Source organism: Lipotes vexillifer, unplaced genomic scaffold, assembly GCF_000442215.2.
Source record: "Lipotes vexillifer unplaced genomic scaffold, Lipotes_vexillifer_v1.1 scaffold4, whole genome shotgun sequence".
Classification (NCBI taxonomy): Eukaryota; Metazoa; Chordata; class Mammalia; order Artiodactyla; family Lipotidae; genus Lipotes; species Lipotes vexillifer.
This window is the reverse complement of record NW_006785876.1, coordinates 360204-380444: the sequence shown is the minus strand read 5'-3', so window position 1 is coordinate 380444 and position 20241 is coordinate 360204. Positions and strand designations below refer to the sequence as shown.

Below are 20241 nucleotides of genomic sequence, written 5' to 3'. Positions count from 1 at the left end.
TCTCAACCACCGCGCCACCAGGGAAGCCCTAAACTATATCTTTATTTCTTACCTTGGTGCCATAAATCTTTACTGTTCAGTAAGAAGAGCTTTAGTTTTCTGTCTATTCCTGGCACTGGCAAACTTTTTCCAAAAAGGGACAGATAGTAACTTTAGGCTTTGTATGCTATAGTCTCTGTCACCACTGCTCAACTCTGGTGAGAGAACGTGGCTGTGTTCCATTAAAACTTTATTTACAAGAAGAGGCAGCCACAGGCCATAGTTTACCAATGCTCTATCTATTCAGCTCCTTTCCTCACTAAGAACTCTAGTCCATAAAGGCAAAAGTGAAGAATTAGGGAACTCATTTGCCGTTCATGGTTTCAAAAAATGTGAATAATAATATTTATAAGCCTGTTATTAAAAGATATGAACATTAATATCAGCATTTAGTTTGGGGTCAAGATATACACCATGACCCAGTGGTTTTTCCTTCTCTGTTTTATGGGGGATAAGCCTTGGGGGCTGCCACAGTAGGAAGTCTGGCAGATGAGGCTTCAGCCCCAAAGCTGACCTTAGTAGAGCAGTTCTGCTTTTATCTGTTATGGATATTGATATTCTTCTAAGATGTTGTTTGTAAAAGGTGTTCTGCTACTAAAGAATATTTTTGAAAATATTAGTTTACGTTTTTTGCATTTAGTAAACTCCTTTTTATTATGGATACTTTATAAGAAGTACCAAAGGATCTATCATGTATTACTTTGTAATTAAAAGAAAAAAAAATTAAAGAAACAAGGAACCACAGATCATCCAAGTTAGAATCTGTCTCCCTCTCTTCCGCTACCCTCACACCCCGTTTAACAGATTATAAATCTGAGAGGATAAGGTTGCAAATTAGAAGCAGAGTTGGGACTCTTGTCCCATCTGATGCCACTGCTGCATATTGCCTTGGAATGTCCTTGTGTCCATCAGAGGCTGAAGGAGAGTTAGTGGAGCCCTTTGTGGTCCAAATAAGCTGAGGAGATAACTTGATCTAGAATGTCACTGAAGCTACACCGTCTTCTTCTTCCTTGCTCATATTCCTTCTTCCTTTGACTTGCCAGGATCCCCCAAGCTCCTAAATGCCGTAAGCTATTAGGGCACGAACGGTGCTTACAGCTGGAACAGTTCTAGCACCAGCTCCTGGGAAATGACCCCCAGAGATGTCTCCCAGCCCCTGACACTTAAACATTGATTGTCTGAAGAGTGTTAAGTTATGACAGTTTCATGTGTGACTCAGACCGGCTGCCTTAGCCAAGTCCCCTTATGCCTTAGCCAGGTCCCCTCAGCATGAATCTCAGTGTTGATCTTGGGGATTCAGTACCAGAGTGGGAGGATCCTGAGAAGTCTGTGATCTCACCACTTTGGGCATGATTCCTTCCCTGGTTTGTGAGGCTCTTAATCTTTTCTGCCTATACCTTTCTGAATGTGAGTCAGGGTAGTGATGTAAAGTGGGGTGGCGTGAGGGGTGTGTGTGTGTGTGTGTGTGTGTGTGTGTGTGTGTGTGTGTGTACGCTCTCATGCCTGCATTGGGTGCCTGCGTGGTACCAGAACTGTGTTCTTGGGATGCCTATATAGGTCCTATCAGCCAAGCAAGAAGAAAGTAAAAAGGGGTCCAACAGATAGGACTGTGGGGCACAGGGGAGATAAATGTTTGTTTTTCTTGATGAGGAAGGATAAGCCAGATGAACAAAAGAAACAGTTTAATTCTCAGAGTACAGTATTCTAATGAAGCCTCATGCTGTGCTTGAGTCAAAGTGGCAAGTCTAGCTGCAGCAGGGCCTTAGATGGATATGAGTGATTTATTCATCTCTGCCTCCTTCACTCAGATTTTCTCCTTTCAGTCATCCAGTATCCATCACCTGAAAGCCCAGTTCCTGTATAGGAGTTTACCCTGGTAGCTTGCCTGGAATACATTTTGAAGGATTAGTGTACATGGCATGGAGACTGGCCGCTGTGCCCAGCATACTCTTGTGAATATTCATGTCAGCACCTGGGAGGGTTATTTCTAAAAAGGCAGCTCATGCAGAATACATTCCAAAGAGGGAGTGTTTTTCTCTTGTTTGACGATCCTCCAACCAAACAAACGTGGGAGGCAGGGGGAAGCTATTCTGCAATTCTGGTGAGTATTTATGAGACAGAAACTGCACCCTCACATCTTCTGCAGAAGTGGGAGAACCACGACCCCATCCCATTCACAGCCTTTGCCTGGGCCTCCCACTCTGGAGAAATAGCATAGGTGATTACAGAAGAAAAAAGGCAACTGCCCGTTTAGCCTTTGGTCCTGTAACCCACACCAGTTTGATTTAATTATGGCTGTTTAGCGGTTAGAAAATTTAGAGTTATTAATGTTCAGTTGAAAACATTTGAATTAAAACTTATGATCCCAGCTTTGAAGACCTGGATCAAGAAAACTGTTCTGAGTGGCCAGTGATCAAAAGAATTCCATTGAAAAACATAATTAGCTATTTTTCCCTCTAGCCGTTATAAAAAAATTACATAAAATCTCACTTTTTTTCTTGCTTTTTGCCATTCTTCAAAAGATTTATCACACAGTTATTTATTAAATTGATTAATTATCTTTTGTTTATAAGTACTTACCATTGTTAGGATTCTCACTTTTACATATTTGTGAAGAAGATGCTATTATTATAATATTATTCTCATTAATGTCTTTATTTTAATGGTATATCATGTACCACATGGAGGATTATGATTAGTCAGATACCTCAAACTTCAAATAGAATAATCTACTTACTCTAAGTGTTTAAATTTTATTATAGCACTTGCAACTTATTATAGTTTTATTTTTCTGTTTTAGGGTGTAGTTGTTTTCATGTGAAAGCCTTCACAGAAGACTTTCATGAGGGAAGTTCATTAGAGAAGGGATTTGAAGGGTAGAAATTTAGGCCGGGTAAATATGAGGGAGAGCTCAGGAAAGCATTTCTTGCAGGACCTAACGGGATAAATACGAGACTTGGGAATGCAACAGGAGGAAAGCAGCCACTTAGTGGAGAGAGGACCTGAAGGAGGAATGAGCCAGGGCCAGCACAGGCGGTACTGTGGAAGGAGCACGGGGGTTTAGACTGGATGGGCAAGTGTTTTAAAATCATTTTCAGAAAGAGCTCAGAACTTTGTAGAGGGTGCCCTGTGGGGAAAAGAAGGTGATTCGAAGCTGGAGCAAAGGTTGAAACCCAGATCTGATTTGGGTGAAAAGGTGAAAAGGTCAGGCTGGTAAGAAAGAGAGAGTTGTGGGAAGATAGTACTGGCAGTGTTCAGAGAGACCAGAGAAGAGATTTGGTGAGAACAAAAATAAAGAGATTACATGACCGAATAGGAAGAGTTTTGCCTTGTAGTTCATCCCTGCTGGAATGTTCTCTTGCCTATAGTATTCGGAGTCTAGCCTTCCCACCTTGTTTTGCCCTTCCATTCTCTCCCTTTATCACCAGGTTGAGAGAATACTGAGATCTGCCTGAGCTAAAGTGCGAGTTCTCCCAGATACGGATTCCTATGAAAACCTGACCCAAGGGACTGAAAAGGCACTGTGGAGCTTATTAAATTCCCCTTTGGCTCTGCTTCTTGGTGCTCCATAGGCTGTGTGCATGTGGGCACATATTTGCAAGTGGTCAGAGAAGGGGCAGGAGAAGGAGCTCAAGAAATGATATAGTAGGGGCTTCCCTGGTGGCACAGTGGTTGAGAGTCCGCCTGCCGATGCAGGGGACGCGGGTTCGTGCCCCGGTCTGGGAAAATCCCACATGTCACAGAGCAGCTGGGCCCGTGAGCCATGGCCCCTGAGCCTGCGCTCCGCAACGGGAGAGGCCACAACAGTGAGAGGCCCACGTACCGCAAAAAAAAAAAAGAAATGAAATAGTAGTCAGAGTTGGTACATTTCATAAATTATCTCTTCACTGAGACTCTCCAGAAGGGTGTGGAGGTAGAGGACTGGCTGGGGGTGTGTTCGGATTGAAATATAACTCAGGCTGTAGAGCCTTAAAAGATGCTGTGCTGGGGCTTCCCTGGTGGCACAGTGGTTGAGAGTCCGCCTGCCGATGCAGGGGACACAGGTTTGTGCCCCGGTCTGGGAGGATCCCGCATGCCACGGAGCGGCTGGGCCCGTGAGCCATGCCGCTGAGCCTGCGCGTCTGAAGCCTGTGCTCCGCGGCGGGAGAGGCCACAACGGTGAGAGGCCCGCGTACTGCAAAAAATACATAAATAAAAAAATTTTTTTAAATTAAAAAAAAAAGATGCTGTGCTGCTAGCTCACCATGTGAGAAGGGTGATTTACCTCTAGTTCTGTCTCCTTTCCATCATCATCTCCTGTCCTGTCCCCACATCTCCTTCAGTTCAAACCAGTAGAGCTTATGATCTGTAAGGCACTGCGCTGGGGACGACAAGCCATGCATGGTCCTGACTGGACTTGGTCCTGCAAGCTGAAGGGGGTGTGGGGTGGGGATTGGGTGGTGTTACGCTGGGAACCTGGAACCAGGTGACTTTGCTCCCCTGCCACACTGGGGCCACTTGTTCTACAAGGGTCAGAGGTGTAAGTAAAGATCCAAGAAGGAAAACCCCTACCACTCAACTGATAGATGAATGAGTTCGGAGCTATTTAACATGCCTGTCCCTTCTCACTCTCCTGATAATTTCATAGAATTGTGGACAGGGGAAGGGAAAGCTCACATAAATGCATACTGCCTTCAGCTGTTAACGGAAGAAACTGATTCTGACCTTTTAAAATCACAACAGCCCCTAATAGCAAATGAAGCTGAAATGGAGGTGGACTTGGTCCCTAGGGAGCTAAGCCCTGTGGTCTGGGCAGGACCTCTCCATTTCTACCTCTTACACATCCTTTTCCGATCCTACTGTTGAGCCAAATCGGGCCAAGCTCACTGACTGTATACACGTCATGATGAGGAAGCTGCTGAGATTGAGGATGCTGCTGAGATCAAGGAAGCTAGCCTTGCTTCGGAGAGGGGAACTGATGACGCGAAATTTAAACACAGGGAGAGATCTGTAAAGGCCGCATACCTGCTTAGCGTGCCACTGCCGAAGAGGTCTGCCACTGCTGAAGAGATCTGTAATGGTCTTTTAAAATATAACGAGACCATTTGAAATGGTTCCCAGTATTTTTGATGCCAACTTGCCACTTAAGGAAGGGGCTGTATTGAAAAGAGTCACCTTGGAAAATAGAAGAAAACTGCTTTTCTTCTCAAGGGCTGTTTGGCCTGGACAAAATTTTCTCATATATCCACACTGAAAACATAAAATGAAAGAATTTTCATCAAATTGGACTGTGTAGGATGAAATCTAAGCCTAGGCCAAAACTTACTTATTAATAAAGGGTTTGCCAAGTGATTGCCCAAGCAATCTTTTTTACAGATTATTCAATGTTTAGCTCATGTAAAGGAATTAACCAAGTAACTTAGAAAAATAGATTTGCATTGAAAGCAGGAAATGTGCTGATTATAAATTGTTTTTTTTCCAAATGTGATAATGTATGCAAAAACATTTTGAAACCGTTGAGGTCTGTGTGAATGTGAGGTGAGATTATGATTAGCTCTTCACCATTCTTTCCACACTCAGTGTTTTCTGAATATTGCAGCTGCAGCCATGTTGTTTGGTAGTATGCTGTTACCTTTTATGTCATCACCTAAAACTTGAAATTAAAAACTTAATCCCTTCAAGGAGTGAAATGATGGCCTCAATTAGCTGTTAAAAGTTGGTAGTTTTGTATTGTCTCAAAGTTGTATCCCATCCAGCTTTCCATGTAGCCGTATCCTGCAGGTATATTCTCCATTGGCATTTCTCCACTTTCAGATAACTCACCTGAATTATACTGTACAGAACATAAGATTTGATGGGAGGAAGGCCCCTCCTTTTATCCCCCCCTTTCTCAGTGAACTAGCCTATGCGGTGGAGCCCGCGTGTACACATAGCCTCACCTTTCCTCATCCTGGGGCTTCAGTGACTAAACACAGAAGCTGCATATGCCAGAAAGCCGAGAGCTTGCGCTTACCTTTTTCCCTTGCCAGCTGCAAAAGAAGATTATTTAGCCAGTGTCATTATTTCTTCCTCTCTTAGAGAAGTCACTCTCTAAGATATATGAGAGATTAAACAACGTCAGACAGTACGTGGACTCTCTGATGTACTCTGACTAACGTATTTCCCAAGTTCCCCTTCCATCTGTCGAGCAGTCTGTGTTTTCTTCTTCTCCTGATGTCCCCTTTGCCCTGAGAGGTTGTGGCCCACTTAGAGGCAGGGCCCCCGTGGTGGCTGCTCCTCAGGAGTTCCCATGTCTGGAATCTGCAGGGCAGCTACCTGGTCCGCTCCACACGCTTTGTTAAAGCGCTGGCTCTCAGTTCCAGTCTCCCGCTGAGAATCTCATTTTGGGCCTGTGGCCTCCAGCAGCTCTTCTCAGCTTGACCTCGCTCCCCACCTGAGGAGGAAGCTACATAATTGAACGCTGTGACAGCTGACAATAGGATCCCTCTCATCTGTGGGAAAATCCCAGTTTCTCACCAGTAAAGTTGTTCCTCTGAAACTGTACTAACTTCTGGCAGCTATTACAGGCTCCCTCCTGCCTCCCAATAGCAGAGATTAAAACAGAGCCTCTAACATGATGTTTGTCTTTCTGCTCCTCATTCAGAAGAGTGAGAACTGTACTCTTCTGAATGAGGTGAAAGCACTGAAATTTCCCCTAGTGACCAGAACTTCTTACCTTTCTCCCTCACCTTCATGTCCATCACATCCGCTCTTTTGCGTCATGACCTCCAGTCCCTCCCTATTCTGAAAGGTAGTCAGCCCCCTCTGACCCCACTTAACTCCTCAGCAGCCTGAAGTGGTAAATACTCTTAACTACCCTTCACTTCCCTGATCCTGCACTGTCTCTTCCTTGTCACTGTTGATCCTGCTTTCTTCCCTCCCGTTCCCTCGGTGCCACTGCGGAAGAGAGTTACAACCCACGCTGATTGCTCCATCTTCGAAAGGCCCCTCCCTGCAGCTCGGCCAGCCTCACAGAGCCTATTCCAAAACCTGTTTTGCCTTTTCACCCCACACTGCAGTCCTTGCACTCTTGGCTTCAACAAAGGATCTCCTTCATGTTTGAATGAAAAGGTTGCTGTCCAGAGTGAGGCTCCTCACTACCCCTGTTCTTCACCGCTTAGTCTCTCTGGTCTCGTAGCCATCCCATCATCATTGTCATCCTCATCATCAGAATGTCTGCTCTTTTCGTGCACTCTGCTAGGAGCTTATCTTAGGCCCTTTTATTTCCAAGCTGCAGAAACCAAGTAAAGATGGCTTAAGTCCTAAATGGTGAGTTTATTAAAGTGATTGGGAAATTTCTCATGGAACACTAGGGCAGGAACTCTGGTGGCTCCCATAGGGACTAAAATCAGATGTTGGAATCCTGCGAGGGACCCAGACAGCCCTCCCTGGGCCATACCATCTGTCTTCTTGCTTCTCACCGCAAATGACTTTCTTTACTTCTTTGAGCTTCTGATGAAAGAGGGTCACTCCAGAATGTCTACATTTTTATCATCATTTTAAGTGAACAGAGCCAATTATGCTAAAATCTTACATAATTCTAAGTTTTTGATATGAAATCTGATTGGCCCACCAGGGGTCATATGTCTTCCTGTAATGCAACTGGGTCTACAGAGCTCAGGAACGCCCTACATATACCTCAAGGTTGGACCAGAAATAGTTCTCAAAGACAGGAGTTACTGGGACTTCCCTGGCGGTCCAGTGGTTAAGACTCTGTGCTTCCACTGCAGGGGGAACAGGTTCAGGAACTAAGATCCCGTGCATGCTGCACGGCATGGCCAATAAATAGATAGAGAGAGAGAGAAATAAAGAGGAGTTACTATGTAAAGGACAGATATGCCCCCCCCAAACCCCAAAACCCTGTACTGCATAGGCTGTTGCAGAAAATTACAAAATGTTGGAACTAGAAGAGTGACTTGCCAAATGTCACTTAGTCAATGCTCAATAAATATTTGTTGAATGGAAGATAATTATTTATGAAGAACTTAATTTCTGAAGATTTTTAACAAAGAATAGTCTGTGCAAATTTTTGAGGTCAGAAGTAGCTTTGACTTTGAGAGATTGGAAATGGATTTTATGATAAATTATTATTTTATGACTAATATCTTGGCAGTTGATCTTCCCTTAGTTGTCTGTTTTCACCCAAATGGGAAAACTCAGCAAGAGCAGCAGCCTTGACCCCTGGTCTTCCAGTGGAGTCTCCCACGAACCATGGACAGTTAGAAGCAGGCAAAACAGACACTTGCTGCTGATCTAAAAGACACCAATTCAGTGGAGAAGCTGTTGATCTCAAGTGTTAAACCTCAACCATTGTTCACAATCTGGCACAGAATTAATCCCTTAAGAAAAGTATGAAAAAAATGCCATTCAGCACAGCATAGTTTGTCATCACATGCATAATGCAGACTTTCCAATTAGAATGCTATAATTTGGAAACTTTCTTCACAGACTGATGAGAGAGCAATTATTTTAAAAAAGGGAAAACTCAGTCCACTGGGTTTGCCTCAAGTCGCTTCTGACTCAAGTCACAAAGACAAGAGTTTTGAAAACATATTCGCTATTGAATTTTGTATCAAAACACCAGCAAGGAGAGCAATTAGTTGCTGTAAACTGAACCCCAGTAATCAATGGTATGCAGCCAGCCAGAGCACTTATGGAAGATGTAAGCAAAATCACATCTGCTAATCAATTTAAAAAAGCCCAGCTCTTCACTGCTTTTCAGGGAAATTCCACAATGAGATTAAGGAAGATGGAGGAGACGGTATTTAATATCACCAGGCATTTCATGCAGTGCTCATTATAGGTGGAGGGGTTTGTGGCCACAGCTAAACACATTTGATCTGCATCAATAGATCTTGGCTTGCAGCTTCCTTTATTCAGCCCCTTTGAAAATGGCTTCTGATGTGTGGGTGGGGGGATGTCCGATATGTTTAAGGGGCTACTCTCAATTAACGTCAGAGGGAGTGTGTCTGTCCTGGGCCAGCTCACCGGGCAGATCTGGCAGATTACAAATCGGAAATATTGCTGTGTTGTTGCAGGTGCAAAGATAGGGGAACAGACTTTGCTGGCAGGGAAAGAAGTGAAGGGAATTGGTGGGCTTTACAGTTGTGCCTTATTAGAACAAAATTTCTCTCCATGGGCAAAAAAGAGATTGAGCCAATTTTTCCTTTAGTGTCCTTAAGCTGTGCTTGCTTTTTTTTCAGTTGAATCAACAGAGGGGTTTTCATTCCTGGCTAAGCCTACATTCCAAGCAAATATGCATCCTAGCACATAAATCAGAATCCCTGGGGGGAAGGGGAGGGGGAGGGGCAATATAGGGGTAGAGGATTTAAAAAATGGTTATTATGGGATTATATGAAATCATGTGTGTGAAATTTTTGAAAATTGTAGAGCACTATAGAATTTGAAGAATCTTTCATTCAATTTAAAGAAAAGAATCTCTCTTAAAAACTCCTATGTGTAGGTGAGTCTGAGCCCTTGCTTGACAACCTGAGATCCATCAGTGTCCCTTTTCCACTTAGGAGTCACCCTGACCCCGAATTTCCAGCCCCCAAGGACTCTTAATAGAGGAATAAAGAGATGTCTCAACTGGTATGTGCACTTGGCTGCTGTTCAGCAAAAAGAATTTAGGCCAGGAGAAATTATTGAGGTAAAGATTGATAGAGTAGGCTAATAAAAATTAGTATCTTCAGCATGCAAACTGATAGGCAGTGGATTAATATCCTTAAAGGGCATCTTGTAAGTCATTAACAAAAGGATAAATATAAGTAGAAAATGGGTAAAATGTTCAAGTTCAATGATAAGTAAAAAACTACAAATTAAAATAATGAGAGATATTTCATCTATCAAATTGGCAGTATTTTTAAAGATAATATACAATATTGGTGATGATGCACAGAACAGGTGTTTTTATACACTGCTGGTAGTGTGTGTATAAATTGGTGCAGACTGTCATTGCAGGTGAGGGGACAGGTGTGCAGCTGTTCTATAATACATATCAAGGCCTCATAAGCCCTGCTCCAGGAGTTTCACTTCTAGCGACTTTCAAAGGCAATAACCATAGATTTAGCTTAAGAATGCTCATAACAGAGGTTTCATAACAGTGCAATATTATCAGCTACCTAAATGTCCAACAATAAGAGACTAAGTAAATTATGGGACATCCACACAGTGAAATTCTATGAAACCAGTACATATGATGAGGAAGAATATTTGATGATGCAAAAAAAGATATTCATAATAGGTCATTAAGCAAAGAAGCAATTTGCACCACGTGTATGTGTTTACAAAATTACTGGAATTACAGGTGATCTTCATTTTACCTTGAAAGAAATTGGAGGACTTTATAGAATAAGTTACTGTAACTTCTTCCACGAAATATTTTTCCATGAAAAATATTTTTCCATGAAATATTTCAAGATCTGGTTAGATTTTATCCCAAAAGGGACTGATTATTTTCATTTGGATACACTGGTAGAAGCACTAACTCATGATTATCCAGAAGGATATGGATTATGATAAACCTGGCTCTCCATAAATAATCCAAAATTCCATTGGGAAACAGCCTCAACGTCATCTCCCAAAAAGCCTGTTACCAGGGCTGTTCAATAAAGAGAATGGTTAATTATTTTGAAGTTTTTTTTCCTGGTTTTAATCTACTCTGGCAGAGTTATGAATGATTTCAGCCCAGAACATATATGGAACATATGCTATAAACAGAGCCCGCATGTTTGGAGTAGAATTTTTTTAAAAACAGAGAGATCGGGCTTCCCTGGTGGTGCAGTGGTTGAGAGTCCGCCTGCTGATGCAGGGGACACGGGCTCGTGCCCCGGTCCGGGAAGATCCCACATGCTGTGGAGCGGCTGGGCCCGTGAGCCATGGCCGCTGAGCCTGTGTGTCCGGAGCCTGTGCTCTGCAACGGGAGAGGCCACAACAGCGAGAGGCCCGTGTACCACACAAAAAAACAAAAAAAAACAGATCAATGATCTTTCTAAAAGGTTTATATTCATTCTGAGAGCCAAACATAGAAGCAAAAATTACATTTTTAAAAGTTACTAAGTATAAATTAATATAGGCTAACTGCATAAAAGTGCTGAGAAACTAGAGTAATATTTGAGGAAATGACTAATGAGGGAAATGATTCACTTTCTTATCACGCACACTGGTATAATCTAAAAGTAGAATTATTGGACACTAAAAACAATAGGGTGGATTCCTATCTGATTGATTCAGAGTACTTTGAGAGATTAAATACTTAGGTGAGTTCAAGAGAATCAGTAGCATGTACAGTATTACACATATGTTTATGCTTTCCAAAACCTTTTAACAGTTTTCTCTACTTAAAAGATAAATTCTAGCCTATTAAGTAGTGTGTACTATCATTGATAGCAAACAAAATTACAATTGAAAATAAGGAACTAAGGGGAAAGCGGAACACAGTGGCATTTCTAGTCCTTAGTAATAGCTTTAGAGGTGACACTAAACTGAACTTGTGCAAAGGACTGTCATTGATTGTAATTGCAGGATTAAGGAGAAATAATACAAACTACTTTTGTAGAGTGATAGGTTATAGGTTGTAAACTATGACCCAGATACATAACCTGGGAGTAAAGGAAACATTTGACAGAAGAGTACAGAAAGGGGCTTTGGTCAGGACACCAGGTTGGAACCCTCACTGAGTTTAGATAAATTACTTAACAGCTTTAAGCCTCACTTTCACCATATATAATTTGATGAGAATAATAATGCTTGCTAAGAGGACTTTTGAAAAGATTTAATAAGTTACATAGAGCATTTAGCATAGGGCCTGGTACATGGTAAGCATTAAAGAAATGTTGGCCATTATAATAATAATGATCATTGTTGTTATTGTTACAAATGATATACTGATATTCGCTCAGCAAATATTCATTGAGTGTAGGCTCTGTGTGAGAGTCTGTGCCAAGTCCTGCGTGTGGAAAAACCAATAAGACATAGACACTGTCTTCAGGGAGCTCACTCTGTTCTAGCTGGTGGAGGAAACAAATGTGCATGCCCAACTGTAAAGCAATAAGATAGATATCTTGTATGGGAAGGACTTTTGAGGCTGAAATTATAGAAAACAATGATCTCTCACCACAGTGGCACTGTCAGAAGCAAAAGGCTGGACTGTGGTCTGCTCCCGTATTATAATATTTAGATTCTTTTTTTATTCTAGTTTTAAAATTCAGGAATGACACACATACAGTGCACAAACCTTTTGTGAATAGCTTGATGAATATTTACACATGTATATACCCATGTAACCTCCACTAGATCAAAATTAGCCCATTTCCAGCATCCTAGAAGGTTCCCTCACCCTTTCCCAATCATTCCCTCCCCAAGAGGTAACTACCATTCTGACTCCTGTCACCATAGATAAATCTTGTCTCTTTTGAGCTTCAAGTAAATAAAATCACATAGTCAATACTTTACTTCTTATGTGAGCTGAAAAGGGGGATAAGAAGAACAGGACCAATATAATCAATTTCTAAGAAATAAAAAGTTTTACTGACGAATATATGTTTGCCTGTATCTCCCAATCAGGCAGTCTTACGAAAGCTATGCAGAATGTCTGGTCAGAATGAGAAGGAACCTGAAACATGTTTAAGGTCATTGGGGCATACTAGTAACTACCACTTAGAATACTGATTAGAAAGCACAGATTTCCCCATGAACAGTGGTCTCAAGGGTGTTACCTTTGTTCAGCCCAGCCAAAGAGATGAGAGCTGGAAGAATCAGGAAGGAGGATTTGGTGACATCTCCCTGATAAGCCAGTCAGAAGATCTTTGCCACTTGGGGGACAGAGGCTGCCTGGGGTTGGGTGACTTGTGAAATAAATTTTTAAAGAAACAAGCCTCTCACTGCAGGCTGACTCCACCTTCTCCCAGCATGCTTTCGTTGGGGATTCATTTTCTTTCTTTAGTCCTGGAAGTGTGTGGGCAAAGAAGACAGGTTAGAAGGCTAGAGTAGACATAGATCCCCTCACACACACAGCCTAAGGAAAGAGCCGGGTGGATCATTCACAGCATTCTTATGTTTTCCTCCTGTTCAGGTTATTACTGTGGGATTGTGACGATCGGAGCTATAGCTACTACATCGAGGTTTCCACCAACCAGCAGCAGTGGACCATGGTAGCCGACAGAACTAAAGTCACCTGCAAGTAAGTTACATCCTTCAGGAATTTATGCCACTTTAAAAGACAGTCTTTCCACTGGATTCAGAAGGTTCCAATGAAGATTCATGGGGTCACCAAATTATATTCTTATTTGGAGGTTAAAATATTCTGATGATCCTTTACTTCAGTTTTGACTATTAAGTACTTGGATGAGAATTTACTTTATATGACCAAAGAAGCATTTCTTATTTTGTGGTTTTAACTTAACTTTTAAAAATGGCATGTATCTAAGCAGGGAAAAGAAAGATACTTTTCACATGCAATCCTCTCTTAGGTCCTCCCCCAACATCCCATACTACCCCTTCGGGACTTTTTTCTTCCTTAGTGATTTTTGCTGATGCAATACACACTTTAGTAGTATTCTGAGACTCTCACCTATTCCCCACCCTCATATCATTTTCAGGGTTACCTTTAAATATTTATTTCATCTCCATGTTAGTTACACTGTTACCTAAACTAAGGAAAGTTTGTATCTTAGGTCTCCTGTGGGAAACAGAAACGTTTCATGCATATGGCATTGGGGCTCTGTTTGACCTTACCTGGTTAGGGGGGAAGCCAGGCAGAAGGATTCTGAGTTCTGACCAGCTTAGAATCATGCTAAGAATGAATGTAATCACCACTCAGATTGAAATGAGCACATCTGCAGCATCCTAGAAGGTTCCCTCATACCTTTTCCCAGTCATTGCCTGAAAAGGACTCAGTGCCTTTTTGTGTAGAGCCAGATGCTGTGGGAGGCAAGATAAAGCAAATAGCTGAGATTTCTTTTTTTTATTTTAATTGAGATATGATTCCCATACCATAGAATTCACCCTTTTAAACTGTACAATTTAGTGGGTTTTAGTATGTTCAGAGTTGTGCCATCATCATGACTATCTACTGTTCCAAAACATTTTCACCACCCCAAAAAGAAACCTCCTGCCCATTAGCAGTCTCCCCATTTCCCTCCAGAGCCCACAGCCCCAGCACCCAGTAATCTGCTTTCTGTCACTATGGATTTAAGTATTCTGGACATTTCATATAAATGGAATCATATAGTATATGATCTTTTGCTCCAGCCTCCTTTCACTTAGTATAATGTTTTCAGGGTTCATTCATGTTATAGCATGTATCAGTACTTCATTTCCTTTTTATGACTGAATAGTATTCCATAATATAGGAATATATATAGCACATTTTGTTTATCCATTTATCAGCTGATGAACATTTGAATTGTTTCTACTTTTTGGCTATTATGAGTATTGCTGCTATGAACATTCCTGTACAAGTTTTTGTGTGAACATATGTTTCCAGTTCTCTTGTATATATACCTATGAGTGGAATTGTTGGGTCTTATAGTAACTCTATGTTTAAGTTTTTGAGGAACTGCCAAACTTGTCCACAACAGCTGTACCGTTTTGCATTCCTACCAGCAGTATAACAAGGTTTCAATTTAACCACCTTCTTGCCAGTACTTGTTATTGTCTATCTTTTTGTTCAGAGCCGTCCTAGTGGGAGTGAAGTAGCATCTCATAGTGGTTTTGATTTTCATTTTCCTGATGGCTAATGATGTTGAACATCTTTGCAAGATTTCATAATAGCATTAATGATGGCTTGTTTGATGCAGTGTCTGACATCCTCACCATTATTATTATAGTAATTTTACAGCATGTTTGTATTGGTTAGGGTAACATTTGCTGCTGTAACAAATAATGGCTTCAGTATGTCAGTGGCTTAACACGATACTGTACTTCTCAGTCATGAGTATTCCTGGTTGTCAAGTGGCTCTTCACAGATGATTGAGGAACCCAGGTGTCTTCCTTCTTGTGGTTCTGCCATCATCTAGGGCCTCATCAGCATCATTTGCATCTAGCTTATAGATGGGAAGAGAGCAGAGAGAAGGTAAACCTGGATCTGAACAGCCTTGGCCTGGGTATAGTAAACATCACTTCCACTTGCATTCCACTGGGGAGGACTAGTCAATTGCCACACTAGATGCTAGTAGGACTAGGAAACGTAGTCAGCTCCTGGCTGGGCAGCCACTTCTCAGTGGATTGCAGATCTTGTAGCCATCTCTACCATACCAGAAGAAAACTAACAATTATTTAGTTACTAGTATTCCTTTACCTGCATGTATTTTATCTTATTCTGTCCTGAATACAAAACACCTTGTGTGGGATATTGTCCTCATTTTGTAAAAGAGAGAATGAAGGGCTCTTTCTCCAGTACCACATTCCCTCCTAGAACCCAAAGCATTGCTAAACCAAGGTGGATGATGAAAACTGGGAAATGAAGTGATTCACTTATTTCCAAGCTCCCAGAACCCTTTTTATACACTAGGAAGGCCTTCAAGGCCCATGAACAACCACCCATTTATCTTTCCAGAGTCATTGCTTATTGGGTATACAGCTCACAAACCAGACCCTCTCTTCCTCATCTTTTACACATCTCACTGGTTACCGTCACCCATCTCTTCTGTCATTTTATGAGTTATAAATTGGATTCCTCATCTCTTTTATGTCCCCCTGTTGAAGGTGTTACACATTTGGGTTTTCAACAAGACCTGGTTGACTAACGACTGACAAGGTACATATCATAGTGATTTTATATTTATTTAAATGGGTTTTTCTTGATTCAAAAACCCATTCACTCATTAGATCCTCTCCCAGTAGCCTTGCATTAAGTCATCAGCATCTTATTTTTTCTCTTTTTAAATTTTTGTTTGCATTAGTTGGTGGGTTTGAATAATAAAAGTGTTTTTAACCTTGTATGTTAGCACTTAGGTACTATAGCAGTAAGTGTTTTACAAATTAATAAATAATATATTAGAAGAACAAGAGTAGTAGCAAGAAGGCGAGTGCCTATTAATCCTCTAGGAATCAATGGAGCCAAAGGTTATGATTTAATGTTTATAGACATAACCTGAATCTATTGTGCCTCCCATTTTTGAGTTAGTTCTTAGAAGATGTATTGGTTGGCCAACAAGTTCGTTCAGGCTTTCCTGTAACATCTTATGGAAGATATGTAGATGATAAAAGAAGAAAGCCTTTTCTTTTGAACTAATGTACTCCAGAGCAGTCCTCAAGAGAGGATCCTATTAGCTTCAAGTATTGTAGCCTGTTTTTTTTTTTTTTTCACGTTACGTGGGCCTCTCACTGTTGTGACCTCTCCCATTGCAGAGCACAGGCTCCGGACGCGCAGGCCCAGTGGCCATGGGTCACGGGCCCAGCTGCTCCGCGGCATGTGGGATCTTCCCGGACCGGGGCACGAACCCGTGTCCCCTGCACTGGCAGGCGGACTCTCAACCACTGCGCTACCAGGGAAGCCCTGTAGTCTGTTTTTTAGTGAAGTAAAGTATGCAAGTCATGTTATAAATGAAATTCTATAGGACCATTAGAAATCAATAGCCCTGCCTCTTGATAACATTCTATCTAGTCAAGAAATCAAAGGACAGATTTTTGCTGTCCTCTGAAAAAGACCTAGGAAGTGAGATTCTCCAATGTCTTCCTATAAATTCCTGCTCCTGGGTTGGGATAGTTTCCTTTTTTGGCCTGCTACAGTTGGAGCTTTCAGGATAAAGGCTCATTTTCTATCATACATAATCCTGTTTTTATATTGACTGATTTGGGGGTTTTCCCAGCTTATTGAGATGTAATTGATATATAACATTGTATAAGGTTAGACTGTGCAACACAATGATTTGGTATATGTACATATTGCAAAATGATCACAAGTTTACCATCCATCACCTCACCTAGTTATAATTTTATTTCTTATGGTGAGAACTTTTAAGATCTACTCTCTTTGTAACTTTGAAATATACAAATGTACTGTTAACTATAGTCACCATGCTGTACATTATATCCCCAGAACATATTTATCTTATAATAGGAGGTTTGTACCTTTTAACCACCTTCTCCTATTTCCCTCACCCCGTCCCCCCAGCGCCTGGCAACCATCAGTCTGTTCTGTTTCTATAAGTTTGTTTGTTTAGATTTCACATATAAGTGAGATCATACAATATTTGTCTTTCTCTGTCTGAGTTACTTCACTTAGCATAATGCCCTCAAGGTTTATGTATGTTTTCACAAATGTATCAGCTGATTTTATAAAATTACTTTTTGTTCTCTTTTTTCACATAATCTATTCCTGTACCTTTTAACCTTATTTCACCTTTTTTAGAAAATAAATTATTTATTTTTAGCTGCGTTGGGTCTTTGTTGCTGTGCGCAGGCTTTCTGTAGTTGCGGCAAGCGGGGGCTACTCTTCATTGCAGTGCACAGGCTTCTCATTGCGGTGGCTTCTCTTGTTGTGGAACACGGGCTCTAGGCATGCAGGCTTCAGTAACTGTGGCATGTGGGCTCAGTAGTTGTGGCTTGCAGGCTCTAGAGCGCAGGCTCAGTAGTTGTGGCGCACGGGCTTAGTTGCTCCGCAGCATGTGGGATCTTCCGGACCAGGGCTCGAACCCGTGTCCCCTACATTGGCAGGTGGATTCTTAACCACTGCGCCACCAGGGAAGTCCCTTATTTCACTTTTTAATCGTTGATTCCTTTTCTCTACTGTCTTCTAAATTGCTGAACCCTAAATCTGTATCAGTACAGTAAAATACTACCATCAGTTTTTCTTTTTTTATTATAAATGTAAAACATGCCCATGGAAAGTTATTTTCAACAGTCCAAAAAGATATAAGTGAAAAGTAAATTTTTACCCTCCCATCTTCTGTTTCATTCCTCAGAAGTAACTACTTTTGACTTTTTTTAGTTTTTATAACTTCTCAATTATAAATAATATTTTTATATCTATTTATCAACTTCACTAACTCCTTGGTATAAAAATAAATGAGGAATTTAGCTCACTTAACCACTCCTCATTTTTTGTTAGTTATGTTTTTCTTTTTAGTTCTACTATTACTTACCTTTTAAAATTAAACAATGTATTTAAACCTCTATTTTTTGATCCATCAATTGTGGATAGTGTATCTTGACTCCCTACTATGTTAGTGAAGAAATTACCACCCCTACATTTCCCTCTGTCTCTCCTCATCTGTTAGCTGTCCCACCTCATTGACATGGTGAAGATTTATGATATTATTTTTTGTTTTTTTGATTTATTTAAATCTTCCGTGTGTTGGGTATAAACTGATCCTGAAAAGGGAAAACCACTAAGAACTCATTATAATATTATGATTATATAAACATTGCTCCCTACAGATCTAGTAATTCATTGGCTCTGTAGTGAGGGAAATGCTGTTCAACGTCACTGAACTTGTGCCCCTCTTGGAAGAATTGTACTGTGTTCAGATCACAGATTCAATTTTCTTACAAGTGCTCAGAAGTATTCCACAAATGATAAATAACTAGCTTCATATTAGCCAGCTTTTTGTCTTCCTGGAGTTCCTAATTTTGCCTCTTTTTCCTGTTACAGAAGTTCTGAAGCATACTTTCGTTCGCTGGTTAATTTTTTCCCCCTTTTTTTAAATTGACGTATAGTTGATGTACAATATTACATAAGTTACAGGTGTACAATATAGTGATTCACAGTTTCTAAAGGTTATACTCTATTTGTAGTTATAAAATATTGGCTATATTCCCTGTGTTGTACAGTATATCCTTGCAGCTTATCTTACACATAATAGTTTGTACCTCTTAGTTCCCTACCCCTATATGGTCCCTCCTCCCCTCCCAACTGGTAATGACTAGTTAGTTCTCTGTATCTTTTTTCTTTATTATTATTTAAAAATTTTTTTTTTATTTTTTGGCTGCGTTGGGTCTTCATTGCTACACACGGGCTTTCTGTAGTTGTGGTGAGTGGGGGCTATTCTGTTGCAGTGCACGGGCTTCTCACTGAGGTGGCTTCTCTTGTTGCAGAGCACAGGCTCTAGGTGCGCGGGCTTCAGTAGTTGCAGTACACAGCCCTGGAGTGTGCAGGCTTCAGTAGTTGTGGCGCATGGGCTTAGTTGCTCCACAGCATGTGGGATCTTCCCAGACCAGGGATCAAACCCGTGTCCCCTGTACTGGCAGGAGGATTCTTAACCACTGCACCACCAGGGAAGTCCCTCTTCTCTATATCTTTGAGTCTTTTTTTTTCTTTCACTAGTTTGTTGTATTTTTTAGATTCCACATATAAGTGATATCTTACGGTATTTGTCTTTCTCTGTCTGACTTATTTCACTTAGCATAATATCCTCCAAGTCCATCCATATTGTTGCAAATGGCAAGATTTCATCCTTTTTATGGCTGAGTAGTACTCCAGTGTGTGTGTGTGTGTGTGTGTGTGTGTGTGTGTGTATCACAGCTTCTTTATCATTCTTCTGTTGATGGACACTTAGGTTGCTTCCATATCTTGGCAATTATAAATAATGCTGCTATGAACATTGGGGTGCATGTATCATTTCGAATTAGTGGCTTTGTTTTTTTCGGATATATACCCAGGAGTGGAATTGCTGTGTCATATGGTAGTTCTATCTTTAGTTTTTTGAGAAAACTCCATACTGTTTTCCACAGTGGCTGAAGCAGTTTACATCCCATCATTGGTTAATTTTTGAACAGACTGCTTCCTAGGCCTACTCTACAGCTGTGATCTTTTTGTAGAATTTGAGTAAAGGGGTAATAAAACCCTTTTTCCTTTGCAGGAGATATTGTCCTTTGGCCCAGTTACCTTTCTAGATCTCTTCCCCTGAAAATCTGATCGAAATGGAATGTCAGCTGGGTTATTAGGCAACATTGCTTATGATAAAAATCACCCCTGATTGGTCAGTTGCATCTGGCTAGGAGGACTTTTAATATCTGGTTGGAAGTCATAGCTTTGGGTTTCCTGAGTGTGATGACTTGTGACTAGACATGTCCCTCATGAAAGTTCTGGGATCTGTGTTTATGGAACTATTACAAGAGATATTATTTTCAATTTGAAATATAAGGCTTCTAGACCAGAGAGGCCCACACCTGCCCAGAGTAAGTCTATACACTCACCTGAGCTGTGTCACTTGCATGCCAGCAGGAATAACTACTGTACAT

The 20241-nt window shown here is 41.1% G+C and overlaps 1 protein-coding gene across 3 annotated transcripts in view; it reads left to right on the top strand.

Moving 5' to 3' along the window:
* BTBD9 (BTB domain containing 9) overlaps positions 1-20241 on the top strand; it is a 424705-nt gene that overhangs the window by 334092 nt on the left and 70372 nt on the right. For all 3 annotated transcript variants that reach the window (XM_007458166.1, XM_007458168.1, XM_007458167.1), the window contains one exon: positions 13130-13237. In XM_007458166.1, coding sequence (XP_007458228.1) covers positions 13130-13237 — 108 coding nt within the window. The remainder of the gene's footprint in view (positions 1-13129; positions 13238-20241) is intronic.